The 24,112-nt window shown below is 51.6% G+C and overlaps 1 protein-coding gene across 5 annotated transcripts in view; it reads left to right on the top strand.

Annotated features, from left to right (window-relative positions):
- Positions 1–24,112, top strand: part of Golga3 (golgin A3) — a 45,278-nt gene that overhangs the window by 13,585 nt on the left and 7,581 nt on the right. For all 5 annotated transcript variants that reach the window (XM_015505614.2, XM_015505615.2, XM_048785855.1 and 2 more), the window contains exons 5-18: positions 1,847–2,496; positions 2,842–2,953; positions 4,632–4,938; positions 7,489–7,691; positions 9,290–9,427; positions 11,280–11,441; positions 11,779–12,147; positions 13,967–14,044; positions 14,885–15,148; positions 16,204–16,298; positions 17,303–17,519; positions 21,049–21,192; positions 21,989–22,186; positions 23,002–23,118. In XM_015505614.2, the coding sequence (XP_015361100.1) occupies positions 1,847–2,496; positions 2,842–2,953; positions 4,632–4,938; positions 7,489–7,691; positions 9,290–9,427; positions 11,280–11,441; positions 11,779–12,147; positions 13,967–14,044; positions 14,885–15,148; positions 16,204–16,298; positions 17,303–17,519; positions 21,049–21,192; positions 21,989–22,186; positions 23,002–23,118 (3,054 nt within the window). The remainder of the gene's footprint in view (positions 1–1,846; positions 2,497–2,841; positions 2,954–4,631; positions 4,939–7,488; positions 7,692–9,289; positions 9,428–11,279; positions 11,442–11,778; positions 12,148–13,966; positions 14,045–14,884; positions 15,149–16,203; positions 16,299–17,302; positions 17,520–21,048; positions 21,193–21,988; positions 22,187–23,001; positions 23,119–24,112) is intronic.

A 24,112-nucleotide genomic window follows, 5' to 3' on the forward strand; every position in this document is an offset into this window, starting at 1 on the left:
TTTTTTTTTTTTATAGAGTTTTTTTTTTAGTTGTCAGTGTACCTTTATTGTATTTACGTGTAGTGCTGAGAATTGAACACAGCGCCTCACACATGCTAGGCAAGCGCTCTACCACTGAGCCCCAACCCCAGCCCAATATACATATATATATATTTTTTCTTTTAATTTGACTGAAAAGCCATTTTATTTTTTATTTTTTTATTTTTTTATTTTTTTTTTAATTTTTTAATATTTATTTTTTAGTTTTCAGCGGACACAACATCTTTGTTTGTATGTGGTGCTGGGGATCGAACCCGGGCTGCACGCATGCCAGGCGAGCGCGCTACCGCTTGAGCCACATCCCCAGCCCTGAAAAGCCATTTTAAATATTCGTTGTCAAAATCTGTCTGTTCTTATTTCTTTTGGGGTCTGTGTCGTATTTCTAGAAGCTCTCCCTACTGGGAGAATATAAATACATTTTATATTCCAATGCTTTCTTCTTATACTTTTAAAATGTTCTTTTTTGCAGTACTTGGGATCAAACCCATGCCTCACCCATGCTAGACAAGTGCTCTGTCACTGAGGCACATCTCAGCCCAAGAATATGTTCTCAGTATTTGAATCTAACCCATCTGGGGTCTCTGGGCATAGAGGAAGAGGACAGAATTGGGACGCCTCGGGTATAGCCAGTCGGTCACACGCGCCGGCTGATGCCCTGCACGTCACACCTGTCAGGCTGGTGCTGGGCCTCCACCCTGTCTCACTGGCCTGTCTGCTGCTGTCGAGTTCTGTGGCCCCATGGCCCTTGTCCACATCTGTACATTGCCTACCCCTGCCCTTCTTGTTCTTGTCCAACTGCATCCCAGTATCCCAGGCTCTTCCTGCAGAGTAACAGGGTTGGACATTTCTCTGTGGGAGGAAGTCAGGTCAACATGGCAGGAACACTTCATGTCTCACTCAGGGCCAATTGAAACTTCTGGCAATACAGTAATACTAGAAGTGAAGGGGACATTGACATAGGAGAAGCCCTGCTGGTGTTTGCAGATGTCAGTGACTGTGATGACTTCTTAGAAAACATGAGAGTCAACTGAAAACAATTGTTTGATCATATTTGGGTTTAGAATTTGTCTGTGTGTTAATACAAATATAAAAATCAGCAGTTACTCTGCCATAATCAGTTATAAAAACCAGTGGGAAAAATAATAGAAATGACAAAAGAGAATTAAAGAAAAATGATAATGAGAATTAAAGAAAAGTACGATGTATAACACAAATGATAAACATGAATCAGAGGGTTCAGGATCTAGATGAGAACTCCACATGACTTCTGTGTTGAAGGACATGTCAGATGTGAATCCAGGGGATAGCTCTAATTCAACAGGACTTTAGGTGTGTGTTTGGGAGGGTGTTGGGGGTTGAACCCAGGGTGCATGTCGTAAAAATGTACACAGCCTTTTTTAATTGCCCAGGCTATGCTCCTCCTGCCTCAGCCTCCAGAGTTGCTGGGATTACAGGTGTGTGTCACCCTGCCCAGCTAGGACTAATTTTTTCTTAACCTTGAAAATATTATGTGTATTAGGAAGAAGGAAACACAGTATTGGAGGGAAATCTTACCAAGGAAGCACAATGGGGAGGAGCCTGCTGGGGAGCGTGTGCCTTTGGCCTCTGGTTGCTCAGACTGGTCACTGAGCACCACCCTGAAGCAGTGCACACCTGAGGACTAGTAGGCTGGCCACACCTGCACAGCAGGTGCTTGGCAGATGCTGGTCAGTCAGGGGGATGCCAGTGTGTGCAGGTTTGTGGGTGACAGTTTTAGGATGTTACTTGCTAATTTTAAACATATTTTTGTACTTTTGTTTCCTTTCAGTCTAGTCAACCTGCAACAAAAATGAGACTTTTTAGCACACTGGATCCTGAGCTCATGTTAAACCCTGAACACTTGCCAAGGGCCAGTCCCGTGGCTCTGACCACAGAGTACTCCTTCCTGCGCACGAGTGTCCCTCGGGGGCCCAAGGTGGGCAGCTTAGGGCTGCTAGCACATCCTAAGGAGAAAAAAAGTTCCAAATTAAGCAAAATTCGGTCCCTGGCTGATTATAGGACTGAAGGTTCAGGTGATGCTGGTGGCCCTGGTCCCACTGCTGATTCTGTCAGGGGCTCCCTGAAGCAGAGCAGAAGTAGCACCTCCATTGTTTCTGAGGTCAGTCTGTCTCCTGAGGCTGACGGCCGCCTGGAGAATGCCTCGCTGACTGGGGACAGTGTGTCTGAGGCTGATGGAAATGACAGCGACAGCTCCTCACACAGCAGCCTCTCCATCCGTGGGACTGGTGGCGTTCCAGGGAGCATGGCAGGCACCCAGGGAGCTGCCTATGTGATCGGTGGCCAGGAGATTGCTGCAGAGGCCCTGGGCCAGTTCCCCTCAATCAAGGATGTGCTCCAGGCGGCAGCAGCTGCGCACCAAGACCAGGGGCAGGAAGTCAGTGGGGAGGCACGGAGCCGCAGAGACAGCGTCTGTAGCAGGTGGGCAGCAGTATGGCCCTTAGCACTGCACTCTGGGGCAGGCCCCATAGTGTTTCCTTTCTAAGGCCACTTCCAGTCTTCACCTGACATCGCATTCACACACAGGTGTGTTGCTCAATGAGCAGTAGAATTAGGTCTCATCAGTGACCCTCTGCAACCAGGAAGACCTGTGGCTAAGACTGCACGGGTGTCCCTGGAGAGGCCTACAGTGGAGGCCACACAGTCTGAGCTCTGCTCACTGTGGGAGAAGGAAGCAGGGGTGTGGGATTTGGAGAACGTGGGGAAAGGTGAAGGAGAAGTAACCACTGGCCTGTTCTCTGTTGGCCCTCTGCCTTTGCTCCCCAGCATGTCCATGGACAGCTCACTTACGGAGACACAGGATGAAATGTTGCAGGTTCTTAAAGAGAAAACGAGACTTGAAGGACAGCTGGAGGCTTTATCCCTAGAAGCTACTCAGGTGAGTGATGTCAGGTTGGTGTGTCTTCAGGAGTGGGCCACAGCCCCTTTGTCTCATTTGTCCCCTTGATGTGTTAGCCCTCTTGCTACTTGTGTTAGTCCCTTCCCTCTGCCTCCCTGCATCGCCTTTGGGACTTGCCCAGAATGTTTCCTAGATGTAGGTACCTCACAGTCCATAACAGTTCAATTCTTCAGGCAGTTGGGCCTTTTTCTGAAATAGAGAGGTTTTCTTCTTCCTTCCTTTTTTTTGCAGTGGGTTCTACTTTGTTCATCGTTAATTTTGCGGTATCTGGTTAGCCTTTGCCTGAAGGTGCTTTTCCCTCCCTTAACTTTGAGCCTTCGTTTTTGGTGTGTGGGGTGTAGTAGAGAAGAGCTAGGTGGTTGTCTTTCTGTCCACAGTTAGAGCAAGTCAGCTTAGTGGAATTCAGCCATGGCACTCAACTTGAGAGAGGAAACACCTCTGCGGTCCAGAGCCCATTTCCAGTGGGCCCGTGCTGCAGGGTGGAGGGCAGCAGGACGGCACCACGCCAGGTGCACATGGGGAAGTTAGCTCGCCTACCTGGCCACTGGGGTTTCATGGTTCGACAGGATCCTCAGTCACAGCAGCCATGTGGAGGCACGTGGAGCTGTCCATGGAGAGGTGGTCTCAGGTTTCGTAGGTGGCTCTGGTTTTTGTCCTTGTGCTTCATGCACTGCTTCAGAGTGCAGCTGTCCAGCCCTGCACAGGTCCGTGTCCTCCATGTATGCCATCTCTGCAGTCAGGAGCTTCATCACACTTTTTTCTTCTCCTGGGATGGCGCATTTGTGCTTTGGTATGTCAAAGCCAAATTGTTTCAGTTTGTATGGTGATAATCTAGCACCTCTGCGGTTGCCAGCTATCCTTGTTCTGCACCCTATAGAGCTCACTCAGTGGGGTTTCTCTGGATGTTTTGGGACTGTTGATAGTGTGGTTTACCCTCGTGCATGAGTTTTGGACTCCCTCAAATACCTTTATATAGATCTGGGGATGAACAGGAGATGCTGGTGGCAGGGTGGGGCATGTGCCCCAGCTTGCTTGCTTGTTTTATCGTGGGGGTGCTAGTGTTAGAACCTGTGGCCCTCGACATACTACGTGAACAGTTGGCCACAGAGCCACTCTCAGCCCTCACTTGTCGTCTTGTTGGGGCTGTTCTCAGCAGCTGCTGGGGCCAACCCTCTTGCCCTGCTCTGTCCAGTGTCACTCCTGGCTGCTCCTGTGGCCAGGCTGGAACCCTGGGGGCCTCCCTCATAGCAGCAGCCTTTCCCTGCAGATGTGTGTGCCCATTTGCCCTGGATCTGAGCCAGACTGCCTTTGCCTGGGGAATCCCTGTTCCTGTCTGGTGTTCTCACTGTGCAACTATGTATGGTTTGGGAACAAATGTGCTTTCCAGTGTCTTTAACAGGGAATAGGTGCTCCCACAGCTCTACCTGAGTGCTGTCCTCTTAGACTGCTCACTCCCCCTCCTGTCTCCTGGGATTTTTTGGAAAATTGTCTTCTTTTGGGATAACAGTCATAGTGGAGTGACTAGGTGGCTTGGGGATCTAGGATTTCAGAGTAAAACTCACCTTTCTGTCTCACTGGTCATTCCAACAGTCTTGATAATACTGTGGATGGAAGTGAGTCATTTTTCTGAAGCTGTTGTGGTTGGGGGTCTTTTCAGGCACTTCAGGAGAAGGCTGAGCTGCAGGCCCAGCTGGCGGCCTTGCACACAAGGCTGCAGGCACAGGTAGAGCAGACCCACAGCAGCCAGCAGAGGCAGGACTCCCTCAGCTCCGAGGTGGACACTCTGAAACAATCTTGCTGGGACTTGGAGCGAGCCATGACTGACCTGCAGAACATGCTGGAGGCCAAAAATGCCAGCCTGGCATCCTCAAACCATGACCTGCAGGTGGCAGAGGAGCAGTACCAGAGGTTGATGGCCAAGGTGGAGGACATGCAGAGGAACATGCTCAGCAAGGACAACACAGGTGAGCGTATGGCACCATACTCCCGCCTCTGGCCACTGTGGCCTGGCTGTGGCTGCGGGATGGGTTAGCTTAGAGTTGATGCCTGGGGTATTGATTTTTGCATAAACTCGGGATTCTCTTCATTTTTGTGTGAGCATCCAGGGGGATGGGTTAGATCTCAGAAATTGAATTTGAACCCTTGACAGTCAGGAGTAGTCATTCCACTCATTGCCTCTGGTGCCTCGTAAGTCCAGTGTGGTGGGGGAGGAGCACAGCCTGCTTGTCTTCCACTCACTCTACATGCTTAGGCCTGGATTACTGGTTGGTCATCCTCCTCCCATTGTGAAGTTCAGCATTTTAGTTTGTGGGCTTACTAGAGAAAGCCAAGGAACTGCCCTAAGTGGTCACACACAGATAGCCTCTGCCCTTGGTCCCCTCCATTTGGGTACTGAGAAGACTGGTCTGCTCACACCATGTTGTGTGAACAGGATGGGAAAGAGAGTGAGGCAGAGTGGGAGACTGAGGACCAGAGCATTAGGGACACAGAAGGCCGCAGGCTGCTCACCTACAGCTCTTGTCCAGAGTTGTGAGGTCTCAAGGTGGGGCTGTGAGGCTGGACGCCGTCTCCTGACCTGAAGGAGAATCGCGTGCACTGTTGTCCACAGAGAGGGCCTGCTGAGCCACAAGGTGCTCTTTTGATTGCTGTTAATTTTTCAACTATTCAGCATTATTGATACTCAACCCCTTAAGAAAACTAAAATCCAAAAATTCCTGAATACCAAGATAGCTTTATACCTCTTGGGGTTTGGGGCCTCACTGGACAGTACTTCTGGGGCAGCAGACACCTAAGCATGGGTGAGTGGCTCAGTCGTGGTCAGCAGCCCTGCTGAAGGTCCTGCCTGAGCTACAGGCTTCCCTGCTATGTGTGTTGTGGTTACAGAGTGAGGCAGGTCCTTCTGTAGCCTAAGGACCACACCACTCTGAACTCTGAAACACTGCACATGGACTCATGGGCCCTCTTGAACAATCGTGTTCATCTTTCTTTAGAAGTTTAGGAAAATATCTTCAGAATGACTAATGCTTTCTTTTTTTTTTTTTCTTTTATAGTTTTAGATGGACACAATGCCTTTATTTAATTTGTTTATTTTTATGTGGTGCTGAGGATCGAACCCAGTGTCTTGTGCATGCTAGGCAAGCAGTCTGCCACTGAGCTACAGTCCCAGCCCCATGACTAATGTTTTCTTGAATTTGAAGTGTAATTTAATTTTAAAATATGTGGCTTTTTTTTTTTTTTTTAATACTGGGAATTGAACCCAGGAACACTTAACCACTGAGCTATACCCCTAGCCCTTTTTTTTACTTTAAGACAGGGTCTCACTAAGTTTCTGAGGCTGACCTCAACTTGCAGTCCTCCTTCCTCAGCCCCCTGAGTCAATAGGATTACAGGTGTGCACCACTGCACCCAGCCTGACTTATTTTATTGGTATTGGGATTTGAGTTGATATGGCTTCTGTCTCCCCTCCTCGCCCTCCTTCCACCTTCCCTTGCTAGTGTTGAGTTGGCCATACGTGCAAACCAGCAGGTGCTGGTGTAGAACCAGCAATATGTTGCCCTTGCCCAGTGTGTATGGCTGGTGGACTCCACAGGTGGTTCCGAGATGATAGCCATGGTGTCCACAACAGTTTCATGGACGCAGTTGGTTCTCAGCAGCACTCACAGATGCCGTGACTTACAGTGTGACTTTAAGTAAACTTGCATTTATAATCCCCAAATCAGGGCTCAGAGCACTTCTGTGCTCATTCACTCTAAATATGAGAGTGGAAGATTTTATTTATGTATTTATTTATTTATTTGGTACTGGAGCTTGAACCCAGGGGTGCTTCACCACTGAGCAACACCCCCCAGCTCTTTTATTTTTTTATTTTGAGACAGGGTCTTGCCAAGTTGCTGAGGCTAGTCTTGAACTAGTGACCCTCTAGGCAGGATATTTGAGATTCCAGATGCACGCACTCCCAGCTGAGGCATTAGGAGTGACATTGTGCTCTCTTGCTTTGCCTGAGACTTGCCCTCAGCTCAGACTATGAATAGGTGTTCCCTCTGTGGTCTGTTTGGTATCCGTTGTGCATTCTGTGCTTTTTGCAGGTTGGTTTTGGCCCCACACACTGTGTTTTTAAGTGTGAGGAGGCCAAACTATTTCATGGAGACACATTAACTAGAGATATTTTTTTGAAGCTTGTTGGCTAGTGGATAGAGCAGCTGGCTTTGAGCCAGCTGTTCATGAGTAAACAGATATTAAAGAGGTGTCTTTAAATAAAATCACATGTAAATGAAGTTTTATGTTGGTGGGGTGATGAAAATGTGAATGAGGCTTAAAGGAACATAGCCTTGTGTCCCCAGGAACAATGACAGTGCTATATTCATGGAACCTTACGAACATAACCACTGAGATGGCAGCATCACCTGTACGTCTTACTCGCTGTGTAGCTTGACTGTGTGTCAAGTGTCTGTGGAGAGGCAAGGCTCCTGGGATACCAGGTAGCCAGCTGAACGCGACTGACTGTTCCCTTCCAGTGCATGACCTCCGACAGCAGATGATGGCCCTGCAGAGCCAGCTGCAGCAGGTACAGCTAGAGCGCACGACCTTGACCAGCAAGCTGCAAGCCTCCCAGGCAGAAATCGCGTCTCTGCAGCATGCTCGGCAGTGGTACCAGCAGCAGCTTGCCCTGGCTCAGGAAGCCCGGGTCAGGCTGCAGGGCGAGGTGGCCCACATTCAGGTACGGCCCTGGGACTCCCTTCAGAGAGAAGGCATATGGTGGGCAGGCATACTTCCTGACTCCTTGTGGAAGGACACTTCTGCCAAATCATGGGTGCATTTTACAGTCTACTGACCACTAGGAGAACCCATACCCTCTCCTCTGCAGGTGCCTTCCAGCTGCTCTTTGGATTTGCTTCTAAAGTGCCTACTTTGGGAAATCTCCAGCCAGTCTCTTCCCACCTCCTTGGCCTTCACCTTTGTGTCTGTGGGGTCTCGGACTCTCCCTCCCTGGCTGCTCTGTGGAGTCCCCTCCCTCACCTTCTCCATCAGGCACTAAATGTGGCACGTGCTCCTTCCCTGCTGGAGCCTCACCTTTTTCTGGCTGCTTGAACTCAGAGATGTAGAGTCATCAGACCGCCTTGGAGGACACTCTCCTCTTTCCTCTTCATTTGTTAATGGATGTAGACTGTTAGCTGTTGGTTCTTATATGTGGGAGTCTGTGCTGACCCACATGTCTTCGGGGCCCAGGCAGCACTGGTGTGGTGCTTCAGCGTGAGGCCTGGCCCGTGGCCTGTGGCAGCCTTTCTCTTGGTATAGTTTTGGTTCTGGGGATTGAACCCAGGGGTGCTCTACCACTGAGCCACATCCTCAGCCCTTTTATTTTTTATTTTGAGACAGGGTCTCATTAAGTTGCTGAGACTGGCCTTGAGCTTGTGATCCTCAGCCTCTAGAGTCTAACTAGTTAGAAAATTTAATGTACTGTCCAGGCTACTGTGCATGTATGAGGCTGGACTATTTAAAGCCACATTAAGGTATAAATAATTGAGAGGCACTCTGGAAGATGAAAGTAGAGGAGTGGAGGTAAGTGGCAGTCCTCCCTGCCTGCCTTGTGCCTCTGGTGCAAGTCCAGTGTTCTGAGTTAGGTTTCAAACTGCTTCTGAGCTTCCCCTTCTGTTCTGATAGAGGATGCAGGTCAGGCTCTCTGCTTCCATTATCTTGAAGCAGCCCCAGCAGATGTTTCCCTCCCTTGCTCCAGCAGCTTTTCTCAAGCCCTGCAGCCCACTGCTCTGTCACACCTTACATCTTGTGGTCCAGGAAGGCCCACTGGGGATAGTTGTGGCATGGGGAGGACCAGCCACAGCCTGTGCCCTTACCTTTATTCAGCTCTGGCTTCCCTTTGCTCCTCTCCCCTGAGGGTCCTGGCACCAGGCTGCATGAGATGGTCAGCTGAGGTAGCATGACTATCCGTGATGCCTGTATGGGTTTGGTCAGTTCAGATGAGCTTGGTCAGTTCAGATGAGCTGCTTACTGGGGTTCAGGTGCCCTTGGTAGGAATGCCTGTGTAGGTCCACCACACTACACAGTCTTAGTTTGATGACCTGACTCTGGGTGGCCTGCTTCCCCTATTTGGCCCACAGGATCCATAGTTTAGCCCAATGTTTGAGGTGGGATGACTTGTGGTGGGCACGGGGAGCAGAAGCAAGGCATGCGGGTGCTATCTGGGCATGTTGTGAGTGCAGCGAGGGACCATTGGTGGCAGAGCCTTGCTTAGGTGGCGTGGGATCTGCACTTGGTGCCAGAAACTGAGCACCTGCTGCCTCGGGTCTCTTTGTGAAGGTCGGACAGATGACACAGGCTGGTCTGCTGGAGCACCTGAAGCTGGAGAATGTGTCCCTGTCCCACCAGCTGACAGAAACACAGCACAGGTCCATGAAGGAGAAGGAGCGCATAGCTGTCCAGTTGCAGAGCATCGAGGTGAGGGTGCCACTGGCTGCCAATTTCCGCCTGGCTTTGGGTCACGCTGGGAAGTGTGAGAGGCACACATGTACATGTTTGAACCCACACTGCAGGCTTGAGGTATACACGCATGTGTGTTGGTACCCACAATGCAGGCTTCAGGATGTACACATGTGTGTAGATGGTACCTGGATGTGGAGAGTATTTAAGAGCATTTTGAAACATTGTTTTGAGCAGTCTGCAGTGACAGCTGTGCAAGTTTGGGGACCCCACCCCTCCTGGCCCACAGGTCAGGAGTACCTTGGAGCCCTTTTCCTCCAGTCCCCAGCCATGGATTCTTGTCACCTGGGAATAGAGCTGGGCCCAGAGTCTCTGTGGGGACAGTGTTTCAAAGCCAGGTGCTGATAGGTGTTTCCACCTGCTGTACCCATATGGCTATGCCACCCTCTACTGTCCTCCCTAGGCACAGGAAACACACTGGCTGGGGCCTTGACCAGATTCCCTACCTGTGAGAATCTGGGTAGTTTTTAACTTCTGTTAGTCTAGTTTCCTTTGTATAAATCAGGTAGTAATACCTACTCAATTTCCTTGTTAGCAAACCTGTAGCAGAGAACAGTGTGAGCCATCTGGTCATTTTGTGCTGAAAATGCCACCAGGCTGCCTGTCCTGACCCTTTGTGGTCATGCAGCTGCAGTGGGTCGTCTGGCTTCTCGTCTTCTCATTACTCTGCACCTACCCTTTTCCCTGTGGACCACACAGCCATTTGACTTGGATGATGGAAGAGAGTCTGTTGAGTCAGCCATAGTGATTAAGGGCTCAGTGTAAAAGAGCCAAAAACATTTCGAGTTGTGAATTGATGTCTTTTTTCTTAACAGTTGTGCCAGGAACCAGATCTGGTTGGTCAGTCTGAATGTGAGGAATGCCATGCTTGGGATACAGTCCCTACTGTCTCCCTGTGTTCCTAAGTGGTGCTGGGTCAGGCGGCAGTCTTGTCCAAGAGAACATCCTGTGAGGCACTGTAGGGGACAGGGTGCCACCCACCTGTCCTCGCGAGAGCAGCGGCTGGGAGGCTCACCCAGCACTTGATCCCATTTCTTCTTTTCCTGTTTTTGAGATGGGGTCTTGCTGACTTGCTCAGGCTGATCCTGAAGTCCTAGGCTCAAACCATTCTCCTCCCTCAGTCTCCTGAGTAACTGGGACTATAGGTGCTGCCACCACAGCCAGCTTGATCCCACTTCTTTTTTTATTTGGTGCCAGGGATCAAACCCAGGGACACTTAACCACTGAGCTGCATCTCCAAGCTCCCTTTTTTAAAAATTATTTTTGTATCTATTCTTAGGTGTTGATGGACCTTTATTTTATTCACATACTTATATGCAGTGCTGAGAATCGAACCCAGTGCCTCACACATGCTAGGCGAACAACTCTATCACTGAGCCACATCCCCAGCCCTTTTTTTAATATTTTATCTTGAGATGGGGTTTCGCCAAGTTCCTTAGGGCCTCGCCAAGTTCCTTAGGGCCTCACTAAGTTGCTAAGCCTGGCTTTGAACTTGCCATCCTCTAGCCTCAGCCTGCGGATCACAGCAGTGTGCCTCCACGCCCAGCTCTGAATGTAGTTCTTAAAACTGGGTTGTTTGCCTGCTTCTCTCAGGTTGGTCTGGGCCAACTGGGAAAGGAGCCTCTTGCCTCATGGGAAGGGCCAGTGTGTTAACCTCTTAGGACTCCTGGAGCAGTTGAGACAGGATGGAGGTGTGATTGATGGGCCTTTCATGGGGAAGTGGGTTTTCCTGTGTAGTGTAGGGTTTCCAGTCCACTGTTGATGACTAGGTTTTCCTGCTCTCTAAAAAGCAATTGTTTCCTGGGTCCAGGCCGACATGATGGATCAGGAAGCAGCCTTTGTGCAGATTCGGGAGGCAAAGACGATGGTGGAGGAAGACCTGCAGAGGAGGCTGGAGGAGTTTGAAGGCGAGCGGGAGCAACTGCAGAAGGTGGCGGATGCAGCAGCCTCTCTGGAGCAGCAGCTGGAGCAGGCAAGTTGTGGCTACCATCCTGGGCCCCAGGCCTACAGAGCCTTGCTCAGACTCGTGAGCACATCCAGCTGCACATAGTGGCTGTGGGGTGGGCACTGACAGCACAGGTTTACATTGGGTAGTCTGTTGAGTGTGTGTGAAGGACCATCACCAGACCATTGCCGCTGCCTGCGCACCGTGTTTGGGCTCTACTTCTGTTCATGTTCTTCAATAGAATTTTCCATAGAAAGGACCCTGCAAGGAGATCACCAGAATTATTTGAGTCCTGACAAGGCAGAGGTGTACATTCTTGGGGCAGGGTGAAGAGAGCCTATCAGGCCTGTCTGCTGCTTTGCAGGTGAAGCTGACTGTGCACCAGCGGGACCAGCAGCTGGCGGCCCTACAGCAGGAACATGTGGAGCTGATGGGGCAGCTCACCGCCACACAGGAGGCCCTGCAGGCCCGGGGGCAGGCCCTCGATGACCTGCACACGCGCTACGATGAGTTGCAGGTGCGGCTGGAGGAGCTGCAGGGGGAGGCTGCCTCCAGGGAAGATGAGATCCACTTCCTGCAGAAAGAGAAGATTGTCTTGGAGGTGGCTCTGCAAGCGGCCAGGAGTGGCAAGGAGGATCTGGACCAGGAAGCAAGACGCTTGGAGGAAGGTACCGAAGAGACCTCAGGACGCCTGGAGCAGTTGAGACAAGAGCTGGCTGTGAAGTCCAGCCAGGTAACCCTATCCACTGCTGTCACGTCTTGAGCTGATGGTGACCACCGGGTCCTTTATTTTGTCATATTCTTTCATAAATGTGGGTGAACTATGGAGGAATGCCAGTGGCTTGTGCTCTGCCTGCTCTTGGGCTTGCTGCTGAGCCTGGAGAAACCAGTTGTGGGCAACTGAGTTTCCTTTGGAGCTGTTGAAGGTAGTCTTCCAAGAACCATCAGTTCTGTTGAGATTGTGGACTCAAAGAGAAGCTGCAGGAAACATGGTTTCTGGTAGTGTGTGGAGTGGGGACAGGCAGTGGCGTGACTGACATAGGCCTGGGTCCTCTGCCATGCTATGCTGCTGGGTGAGAGCACAGTCTGGTGAGCAAGACATAAATGGGGTAACTAGTGCTGGGACTGGGGGCAGATGGGAGGAGGATGACCTGGAGGTAAGGTCAGCCTCTGGGTGGCTGTCTTTAGATTAGCTCAGAAGGGTCACAGAGAGGGCTTCACTGGTACCTTTTCCTCAGGGGTGACCAATTTAGAGGGAACATCAGAGATCTTTATTGTCATCTGGTAAAAGGACTCTGCCTGCATTGCTACTGATAGTTGCCCGTGGATGCTCTCGGGTTGTGATGATTTCCCAGAGGTAGCTGGAGGGTACAGGCTGGTGCTGCCAGCACAATGGGAAGCTGTTCTCAAGTCTCATTGCTGACCAAGGGGATCAGAGGCAGTCCAGCTGGGAAACAGAGCTGCCTTCCAGCCACCGAGTGCCCAGCAGCTGGCCATCCCTCCTAGCCTTGTTCAAATGTCACATCCTCAGGCCTCTGAGACAACTCTGTCCACATAGAATTTCAAGGCTTGAGGACTCTGGCTCCCTTTGCCTCCTTTCAGTCTTTCACTGCTTTAGGGTCACAGGCATGTGATGAGTAGGGAGGTGGCATTTCTGAGCAGCAGGGGGATTCCTGGGGAGAAACTCAGAACCACCCATGCCAGGGAAGAGTGGCCCCGCAACCCCTGGGCTTTCAGGGAATGATGTGGACACAGAGCCGCATCCCTGAGCCCATAGCCCCAGACGGGTCTGATGATGTCTGCTGTTTCTGTCACTTGGTAGCCTGGGGAGTCTTCCTGCTGTGTCACTTGGCTGCTTCAGGAGCATTTGTTGTGGTGGCTGAGAGTGTAGCCTGGCAGTGGGGTGCTTGCCTGGCATTCCCAACGCCTTGGGCTCCATACTAGCACTGGGCTGGTTTTTGAATCCTGGGACCCTCCATGTGGAGATCTGATAGGGCGGGTCTAGCTCCTGGGAGTGTAGTCCTCACAAGCTCCCGGGCAGTGGGGGTGGGTGAGTAGTGGGTATGTAGGGCCTGGGGACCTTCAGACCCTGCCGTGGACTCACCTGCCACCTGTTTTATAAGTTGAGGCTAACTGGAATAGGCCCTGCTTAGTCCTTTACACACTGTCTGGGGGGTTTTTTGTATGTGCTGCCAGACGAGAGCTGAGAAGCTGTGGCAGACTGTGTTGTGGTAACAAAGCTGACGATGTTTTTTTCTCTCTGGCCACTCCAGGAAAGACCCATAGACACCTAGGCTGCAGCATCCCTTCCCTGCCCCTTCCCTCACCTCCTGCTCCCTTCTCAGCTCCCTCCGTGTCCCTTCACCTATGTGCTCTTAGTGGAAAGGAAGGAGGACACAGGGGCTGAACCCTTGAGCCCTTCTGAGCAGCCCTTGGGCATCATCGGCCTTTGGTTGCAAAGCCAAGGCCTTCTCTGCAGGAGGCTGGCTCCTAGGAAATGCAGCTGGTCACAGGTCCTGGAACCCAGGCCACTCTGCAAATCTGTCCTGCAGGTAGAGACCTTGCAGCAGGAGATGGCCTCCCTGAGGAAGCAGACGCAGAAGGTGAAAGAGCAGTTTCTTCAGCAAAAGGTGAGACTCGGGTCTACTCAGGGGAGACAGGCGTCACCCACAGTCCTTGAGGCCTTTGTGCTTCAGGGCAGGAGGCAGGCACCAGGTCCCCTTGCCCTTTTGCAGCTTTTGGCTAGTTCTGTGTGCACTTCCCTCCCCCACTGCAGTCTCTGTGAGGTCAGCCTAGCTCGCAGCAGTGAGGTAGGGCTGACCTTCACAGGGTGCTTGTGGGGTCTATAACTGCAGCGCTGTCAGGATGCCCCATTACTGTCACTCAGAGAGCCGTGTGTGCTCCGCTGTTACTACCACATTGCGTTTGCTGTCTTGGATATCTTTGAAAAATTCACATCATAGTCCACCATTAAAACAAGTTATAGTGTACCCAAAAGGCGCAAGACATACACTCTGAGAGCCTATGTCCCCTGCTGGAGGAGCGGCTCTGACTCCACACTTTCTTGCAGAACCAGACACCCCATGGGGTCTGAGAAAGGAAAACCCCTCAAAGCAGTGCCACGAATGGTGTTTCATTTTATTTCTGAGGGGCACACAAGGGATTACCTGTCAGAAGCCAAACAACACAACCAAAGGGAGAACTTTCCAGAGTCCTTGAGGTAGATGAGCTGCCTAGGAAGCCGACAGGATGCCTCAGGTCACCTAGATTTGTCAGGGCTTGGGCATCATCTAGTGCTTAAAGCAGTGGTGTGCCTCGGTCAGCAGTGTCTCACCTTGGAGAGTGGGTGCTGCCTTCAGCTCAGAGGAGTTATTACCTATGTAAATGGCAAGTCTTTTTATTTAAGCCAGTTTGACCCTGGAGGAAACCCCACTTGATCGTTGTTATGTGGCTCATGTCTCATCTGGCAGGTGATGGTGGAGGCTTATCGACGAGATGCCAACTCTAAAGACCAGCTTATCAGTGAACTGAAGGCCACAAGGAAGCGGCTGGATGCGGAGATGAAGGAACTGAGGCAGGAGCTCATCAGAGTGCACGGGGAGAAGAAGGCTGTGGAGGTGGAGCACTCTCGCTTGCAGAAGGAGGCCGCCCAGGCCCACCAGCAGATGGCGGGTCTCCAGGGGCACCTTCAGGCAATGCAGAAGGAGCGCGACGAGATGGAGATGCACCTGCAGGTCTGCAGAATGGGCCAGAGGACTTCTGGGGAGTTGTGGAGGTGCAGCTGAATGTGCATTGGGGTGGGGGGTAGCCCAGAGAGGCTTTTGAATACATAGTCTGGAACAGGGTTCCACCTCTAGGAGTCCTTGCTATCATCCTGGTAGGGCAGACAGGTAAGGCTGTCACATGAAGGGGACAGGCAAGGTACACTGCATGAGTCTGGAGGTACCACCTTTGTGATAGGATGTGGGTAGCCATTATCTGAGCTGAGAGCTGCACAAAGTCAGAGGTGGGCAGAAAGATGGGAGGGAGCCCTCAGAGATCCTGAGTTCTGGCAGGGTGGGGGCCAGAGGCATCATGGAGCTGCCATAACACCTTGGCAGCCATGCTGGGGCAAGCCTAACTGTCTCCTAAGCAAGGGGTGCTGGTGAGCGAGGGTGACTGGGTGGTGGGACAGGTGAGCCTGGAGGCAAGGGTCAATGGGGTGTGGGCTGAGGGCCTCCTATCCAAGTGCAAGCTGGATGAGGCTTCCTGAGATTAGAAGTTGAGAAGAATCATGCTATTGGGGACGTGGTAGGCAGGATGTTAAAGGGCTCCTTTTGTAGATGATGTATCAGAAGGCCCTGAGAGACCAGGGTTCCTGACGTGTCCCTGAAAGGATCACTGTTGAGCTGATGGTGTCTTGTCAGCATCGGGAAGCACAGGTGGAGTGGGGCCTGACCCAGGGCACAGGAGCAGCCTCGGCCAGCCAGGGTCTGGTGGAGGGTGAGATTGGTTGAGGCCAGGATCAGGCCCAGGTCTGGGTGGAACTTGTTCCCTGTGCTGCTATGGCTGAGCCACTCCTGGAAGACTCACTTGCAGAACAGACCAAAAAAGCCAGCAAAAGAGAAGATAGGAAGCCATACAAAGAGCAGGTCCTGGTCAGGTCTGGGGATGGTCCTGGGGGCTTTCCCCACTGTGCCTTGGTGTGCTGGACGTGGCATCCAGGTCCTTGGGCCTGTTGAGCGTCACTTCTCAAAGGCACAGCTGCAGAGCGGCTCTGCACATCTCACATGCCTTCCTCTTCTTGAAGTCCTTGCAGTTCGACAAAGAACAGATGGCTGCTCTGTCGGAGGCCAATGAGGAGCTGAAGAAACAAGTCGAAGAGCTACAGCAAGAGGCCAAGAAGTAAGTCTGCCTTGGTGGCAGTGCCATCCGAGCACAAGGTCCATCCACATGTGGCTGGGGGCCCTGAAGCCTTGGTCTCTTGGGCCGTGGAAAGGCTGCCTAGAGTGTTAGATTCCAAATCTGAAGTCCCACTGTGATTTGGCACTTGCATTTTCTGCAGAGCAATCCCAGAATTTATAAGTAGATTTGCTAAGTCATCCCTAACAAAAGTTCCCCTTTTTAATTGATGATCATTTTTGTGCTACTTGGGGATGGCACCCAAGGCCTTGTGTATGCTGAGCAGGCACTCTAACCAACTGAGCTACCCCCAGCCTAAAATTTCTCCTCCTGATTTTATTTCTGTTCAACCTTTTGTGCCATGCTCTTGCAGTAGTATCTTCCTTCCTGTTCCCTCCCCCAGGGGTGGGGCTTAGGCAGTTGTCCTTTGCACCTTTGTGCTCCTGTCACCTAAGCACACAGCCCTCGAGGCAGCCTTTGGGGCCTTCCTGCTCCATGCATGTGCTGTGCCCCATGTCTTTTATCGGCTGGTGGTGTGGCTGGCTGGTGGTGTGGCTGGCTGGTGGTATCCATGTGAAATCTTGAATTCCTTGGTGATCTTTGGGAAGGATGTTGGATCTTTTTGGTAGGTGGAGGCTGTGTCTTTGCCCTCACAAGATCATTTTAAAAACCACCTGAGCAGCAGCAGATCTGGTGGTGGTGGATGTGGTTCCCAGCCAGGGAGCTCTTGCCTCTTCTCTGGCTCCACAGGGATATCTGGCACAGGCGTTCCTTTCCCTCACTGCACCTGCACCAGGACAGGCATGCGCTTCCCCAGGCCTTTACACAGGAGCCAGGCGGTGGGGTTGAGCTGAGGCAGTGTCTCCTCTCTGGGTCTTGGGGTCTGCTTCCCTGCCTGGCACATGAGGGTGGACTGGAATGCACTTTGCTCACACTTGGTGTGCCAGGAAGTTGGGCAGGCACACTGCCAGCTCAGCTTCCTCCTCTGCCTCTCTGGTGGTGTCCAGGGCCATCACAGAACAGAAGCAGAAGATGAAACGGCTGGGCTCAGACCTGACCAGCGCCCAGAAGGAGATGAAGACCAAGCATAAAGCTTACGAGAACGCCGTGAGCATCCTCAGCCGCCGCTTGCAGGAGGCCCTGGCTGCCAAGGAGTCTGCAGACACAGAGCTGAGCCAGCTCAGAGCTCAGAGCGCTGTTGGCGGCAGTGACCCTGCGCTACATGTAGGTAAACACCACACCCCTCCTGCTCAGGGTGCTGAAGACCAAGTGTAGGGAAAGGACGTTTCATAAACATTTTCTCTCTCTAAACCCTCTTGGTCCTGGTCTTTGAACCCAGGGGAGCTTCCCCAGTGGACTGTACTCCCAGCCCTTTTTCCTGTTTTTGTTTTTCTGGGTACCTGCGATTGAACCCAGGGGTGCTTTACCACTGAGCTGCATCTCCAGTTCTTTTTATTTTCTATTTTGGAACAAGGTGTGGCTAAGTTGTGGAGAATCTCAGTAAGTAACTGAGACTGGGGTTGAGTTGGTGATCCTCTTACCTCAGCCTCCTAAAGTCACTTGGGATCACAGGTATGTACCACCACACCTGCTGATGCTTTCTATTTGAGACACGGCCTTGTTAGTTGCCCAGACTAGCCTTCCTCTTGTGATCTTCCTGCCTCAGCCTTCAGAGTTGCTGGGATTAGAGGTGGGCGCCACCATGCCTGGCTCTGTAATGGGGTCTTAAAGGTGGTGGTGGTCTCCCACCTGTTCCTCAGCCCAACTCGGTGTTTGCCTCTGCACATTGCTGCAGTTGTGCTTGTGGGGCTGGCCCTGGGTCTCTGCATCCTCTGCCTTCCATCCACCCTAGGGTGGTCCTATAGACCTCCTTGCTGTGTCCTGCTGGAATGGGGCTGCAGGGCACCTGCCAAGCAGGAGCATTGGCCCTTTGGTCTCAGCCCCAGGAGAGCCCCAGCTGTGGGTCCTTTTCTTTACTTACCCAAGATTCCATTTAGGGCTTTCCTACTGGCAGGGGAGGCCCAGCAGCTGGGCAGGTGGAGAGACCACCACCTTCTTTAAGACCCGATTACAGCTGGGGAAGAGCAGGCTCAGGTGATGCAGCCCAGCCGGCCTCCCCCGTTCTGGCCTTCATCCCGGCTGTGGCCTTGGTCCAGCTGTCATTCTCGTCCCCTTCTCTCTATGTGAGCCTGCCTTGCTCACCCCTGCCGACCCCTTCAATCCAGCGGGGGCAAGATGAACGAGTGGAAGGGGTGTGAGGCTCTGGTACCCTATCCACAGGATAAAGCCCTGGACTCTGTTACCCTCCTCCAATATTTTTTCTTCTCACTTGGGCCAGGACTGCACGTAGGCTTGGGAGGGGGAGCAGTTGGGCCAAGGAACCTTGCCCACCAGATCTCACCTCACAGGGGTGGTTTTCAGGGATTCTTTAGAGCAGTGGATTCAAATCTTGCTAGTCGAGAAACTGACAAAAAGTTTCCAAGCAGTACGTGGTTCTCTTCCTCTCTTATTTTTAAAAAGAATACCCCAGAAACATGTTGTGTTTGTGTAAATGAGGGTATACCAAAGGGTGGCCAGTTTTGCTTTACAAGCTTGAGAAGAATATTGGTAATTCTACACATACATATACACACACATGCGCGCAAGCATATGTATGTATGTCCCAAGCCAACAATGGGACTTTGTTTTCATTGCAAATAAATATTTTCTTTTAAAGCAGAAGAGGAAAGAACTGAAATGTGTAGGTGTGCTGTTGGTGCATGCCTTTAATGACGTGTGTGTAGTATCCCACCTGGCCCTCCTGAAGTGTGTATGGTCTGCGGTATGGACTGTGCATCCAGGAGCCGCAGTGGTTTGGAGACATTCAGCCACTACGGGGGGGAGGGTGGGGGCGGAGGCAGGCCCTGCCCCTGAACTCCCATTGTCTCTGCACTGCCCAGGGCCTGGGAGTAGAGGCACTGACAGAGGAGGCATGGTGACTGGTGCTCACTGGGGCTTGCAGTGAGGTACAAGGGGCCAAGGCCAGTGTCAGCATGGTCCAGGAAAGCTTTTGAGGACAAGGAGGCGCTGGAGGGACAAAGGGGGCATCTTGGGTGGGCAGGTGCAGCGATGGGGGCTATCACAGCTGCTTGGGCTTGGCCTTGCCCATGGTGAAACTCAAGACAACTGTGTGGGGTGTGAGTCCAGTGCTCTCCTGTCCTGGGACAGTGACAGGCAGTGAGTTGGGAAAGTGAGGTGGGCAAGGCTGCAACAGGAAGGCTGGGGGACTCTGCTGCAGGTGCTGAGAGCTGGTGAAAGTAGGCTGAGCACAGAATGGGAAGCAGGCTGCTGGGAGCAGCGGGGTGGGTGGGTTTGGGACCACCTGGGGTGAGGGGTGGACAACTGCATTGGGTGGCTAGGAAAGAATCAGAGCTTGAGGTCAGGGTTGAGAAAGCGGAGGCTCAGAAATGAGGGCTGGGCAGGACCAGGTGGGGTGGTGCAGCCAGAGCCTTTGCCTTACTGTAGGATGAACAGGGGCTGTGGCTGGGGGTGGTGGAGGCCCAGGGCCAGAGGGGCATCTTGTGCTCCCAGGAGTGCCCAGCACTCGCTAGCAGGAGACCCGCTCCTGTATTTCCTCCTGGACAGCTTTGATTCTTACTGTCTTTCACTTTTACTAGTAGGTGTTCAATTCTATCTGATTGAATTCCTCTTTGCATCACATTTGATATCTTGTCTTCATCATGACATCTCTTCTTACATGCAGTTTTTCTCCATCTCCCATTGTCCTGTCCACATAAGAGTTTATGAGTAGGAAGTGACTACATCGTAACATGGTGCTTTCTTGGCCAGTTGAATAAAGTAAACATTCCTCCCAGGTACTCTATAAAATATCAAGGGGCGTCTATTCAATCATGCTCCTTTCTGCTATAAAATATGTGTGTCTTTTTAGCCCGTTGGGTCACCTGGTGAGGGCAGCAGGCTCGGGGCTCTCTGGAGGCTTTGGCTAAAGGCAGGCACAGCTAGCAGCTCAGGCTGTGTTCCATCTGCAGCGCCACCACTATTAAGGTGCTGCTTGGGCAGGTTGTGGGTCTTCTGATGCTCAGCATGATGAAGCCAGGGCTGGCACCGTGGCCCCACCTGTAATCCCACCCACTCAGGAGGCTGAGACAGGAGGATCTCAAGTTCAAGCCAGCCTGGGCAACTTAGCAAGACCCTGTCTCAAAATAAAACATAAAAGGGGGATGGGGTGTACCTCAGTGGTAGAGCACAGCAGCCAAAAAAAAAGAGTCAAAGAGTAAAACCTTCTCCTGAGGTGACTGAGTGACACCTAGAAAGTGCTTGAAACAGTCTGTCACTATGGTGGCTGTAATGCTGGTGCACATGTGTGAGCGCAGGCATGAGTGTGTGAGCAGTGTCTGCAGAGATGTGCATGCATGTGAGCAAGCATATGTGCAGTGTTCTGTTGCACTGAATGATGCTTACTTGCTATTTGATGATAATTTACAGCCCCTCTTGTGGGTCAGAGTTCTTTCTGTGTTTTCAAAGCATTTAACTCAAAAAGGTTTCTTCATTTATCCTAGTAGTACCTGGGGGTCACTAGTACACGTGCCGTGGATAATGGTCTCACATCCTTTCTCGAGAGAGAGGGAAGCATTGTGGGGATGGGATCAGGCCTATGGCCACAAAGCTTCATGCCTGCAGGTGCCGCAGCAAGAGAGAGGGTGAGGGCCTGCCCTGGGCCAGTGATCAACATGCTTTCCCATCTGGCTGTTAGGAGAGGATCCAGGCCCTGGAGGTGGAGCTGCAGAGCGTTGGCCACAGCAAGATGCTGCTGGAGAAGGAGCTGCAGGAGGTGATTGCGACGACCAGCCAGGAGCTAGAGGAGTCCCGGGAGAAGGTGCTGGACCTGGAGGATGAGGTAACTGCCATGCGTCCTGGACACCGAGCCTCACGTGGCACTTGGTCACTTCCTAACCATGGGCAGAGTAGACTGTTACCAGCACTATGGCAACAGTGACAATGGTTACAGCCACTAATGTGCCCGTAGAGCAGCCATTGGGATAACCACCTCCCAGTTAGAATGCCGGTACCAGGGGTGCTCCACCACTGAGCCACATCCCTGGCCTTTTTTATTTTTTATTTTGAGTCTGATTAAGGGTCTAAGTTGCTTAGGGCCTAAGTTGCTGAGGCTGGCCTTGAACTTGAGCTTCTTCTGCCTCTTCCTGAGAGTCACTGGGATTACAAGTATGTGCCACAGCTGCTGGCGAAGAGTGCGGTTTGCACATTAGAAACCCAACTTAACCTCTCAGATGTCTCAGAACTGAGACAGTCAGGCTCCCATGTCCTGACTGTCTGTACTGTACTGTTGACACTGTCACAGCTGCTTACCTGGCCCATATGTCAGGTAGGGGTTGTCAGTTTCTGGGGCTGGGTGCTTTGTTTAAGCGTCCTGTCCTGTCCTGAAATGAGTGTGGCTACAGCTAGCTTGGTTCTATGCCACATGCCGAATGCCTTGGCCTGGGCTGAGGCAATGGCCAGACCAACTTCTGGAAGCCTGTGGTACCAGGAGAGCAGTGGCCACTGAGCCTCTTGGGTCACGAGCCAAGGGAAGGTTGTCCTGTTTTCATACTGGCCCTTCCTGTCGAAATTGTGGTGTGTGCCATGATTCCATCCAGCAGAGCTTGTCATTGCACAGTTACTCTGATGTGTTTCAGCTTCAAGAGTCCAGAGGTTTCAGACGGAAGATAAAACGCCTTGAAGAATCAAATAAGAAGCTGGCTCTTGAGTTAGAGCACGAGAGAGGGAAGCTCACAGGCCTCGGACAATCCAATGCTGCTTTGCGGGAACACAACAGCATCTTAGAGACAGCTCTGGCCAAGAGGGAGGCCGACTTGGTCCAGCTGAATCTCCAGGTATTCACACTCATCTGCCAGGACGGAATGAGGGCTGCTGTGGGCTGCGTACACTCAGTGCCCTGCTGTATCAGATCATTATAGTTCCTCCAGGAGAGGCACAGCATCTATCAGGGAGGAGGGAACAGGCTTAGAGAATCTGGTTATTCCATGGCTTGAGTCCCTAGTCAGTGTGCAGCTTCACAGGTTCTGTGAGGGGGCTGTGAGGTCAGGCAAAGCGGTTTTCAGCTGTGAACGGTAATGTGTGTGGTGGACACTACCTGAAGTCCTAATGTGTGTGGTGGACACTACCTGAAGTCCTCGTGGGATTCAGAGCAGGATACCTGGAGCCCTGGCTGCATCTTGCTGCAGACCTTGTTCTTGGCTTCAGTTACATAGCGGCTGTGGGAATTGCAGCAGTGTCTAGGTGTCTCAGGGAAGTCTTCACAATGGCTGCTCAGGGCCACAGTGCCCCAGCCTTTGAGCATATAGTGTTTGGGGAGTTTGGTGACATGCATTCTGCCCTGGCCTCATCCCTCCATTCTTACTTTGCTTTCTTACATTTGTGTTTGTAGCCTGATTTCTGTGGCCTTTGTGGTACCCACCAATCTTGAATGTGACCAAGTAACCATACTCCTGTGATTTCAGATTTCTGCCTTTGTAGCAGTGTTCTCCAGAGGTGGGCTTCTCTCTCCTCTTCTGACTAGTGCCCTCTCTGGTGAGGCACTGTGGCTGTGGTGTGTGTGCTCGCTATAAGGGGCCCCATGCTTCATCACAGGTTATGTAGGTGTTGGGATTCCTGAGACATCTGTCTATCCCTATGCACTTCAACCTAGGTACAGGCAGTTCTGCAGCGGAAAGAAGAGGAGGATCGCCAGATGAAGCAGCTCGTCCAGGCTTTACAAATCTCCTTAGAGAAGGAGAAGGTGGAGGTGAACAGCCTCAAGCAGCAGGTATGTGGCCATGTCCAACTGCTTTCAAATTTGTAGAACCTTCAGCTCTTTCAGTGCCAGATAGTCACCTGGGTGCCCTTTATATCTAAGCTTCTCTTCCAGAACTTTGCTGTAGGGAGAAGAGTTGTCATCACAGTGTTGTAATAGGCTACAGAGGACCTGGCATTGTCAGCAGAAGAGGGTGTCAGATTAAGTGACCATATGGTGTAGCCTGGGCCATATGTACATATGCATGTTCATCTTTACTAGAAAAAGTTGTTCTTTTGTAGACGAGTTTCAAAAGCATACTTCCTGTTGGTGTTAAGGAGCAGACGGAAACATGTTTGCATCTGACCTTTTTATGCAGAGAGACAGCTTCTTGTGGCTGGCTCCTTCTCCTGCTCTGTGTGTTTGCTGATGTGTCAGGTGAATTCCGTCTCAGCAGTGGCATGTCCTGACCACTATTTGCTCCACCATAGGCCTATTGGTGCTCACCTTTCTCTGCTGTTAGAATGTGCACTTCCTGGCAGTGCCCCAGTGCACATCTTCTCCCCCACCACTCTCTCTCTTTTTTTTTTTTTGCGGTGCTGAGGATGGAACCCCAGGTCTAGCACATGCTAGGCAAGCACTGTGTTTCTGAGCTACACCCCCAACCTAACACAAGTGCATCTCAATGCTTACATACCAGAGGGAGTACTTGGGAAGAACTGTCTTTATCTCTGGAAAAATGTGGGAAGGGACACATTACTTTTCCTTTGAACTTTGAATTGCAGCCATGTTTGGTAGTATGTGTCTGTTATCCCATCTATTCAGGAGACTGAGGCAGGAAGATCTCAAGTTCCAGGCCAGCCTGGGTAACTTAGTGAGACCCTGTCTCAAAATAAAAAGTGAAAAGGGATGGAACTTAGCTCATTGGTAGAGCTGTCGTGTTCCACGACTAAACACTCGGGGTCATTCCAGGTAAACAAAGCTGCATGAAATAACCACACAGAGACAGAGAAATACCTTTTTCTTT

Source organism: Marmota marmota, unplaced genomic scaffold (genome assembly GCF_001458135.2).
Source record: "Marmota marmota marmota unplaced genomic scaffold, marMar, whole genome shotgun sequence".
NCBI lineage: Eukaryota > Metazoa > Chordata > Mammalia > Rodentia > Sciuridae > Marmota > Marmota marmota.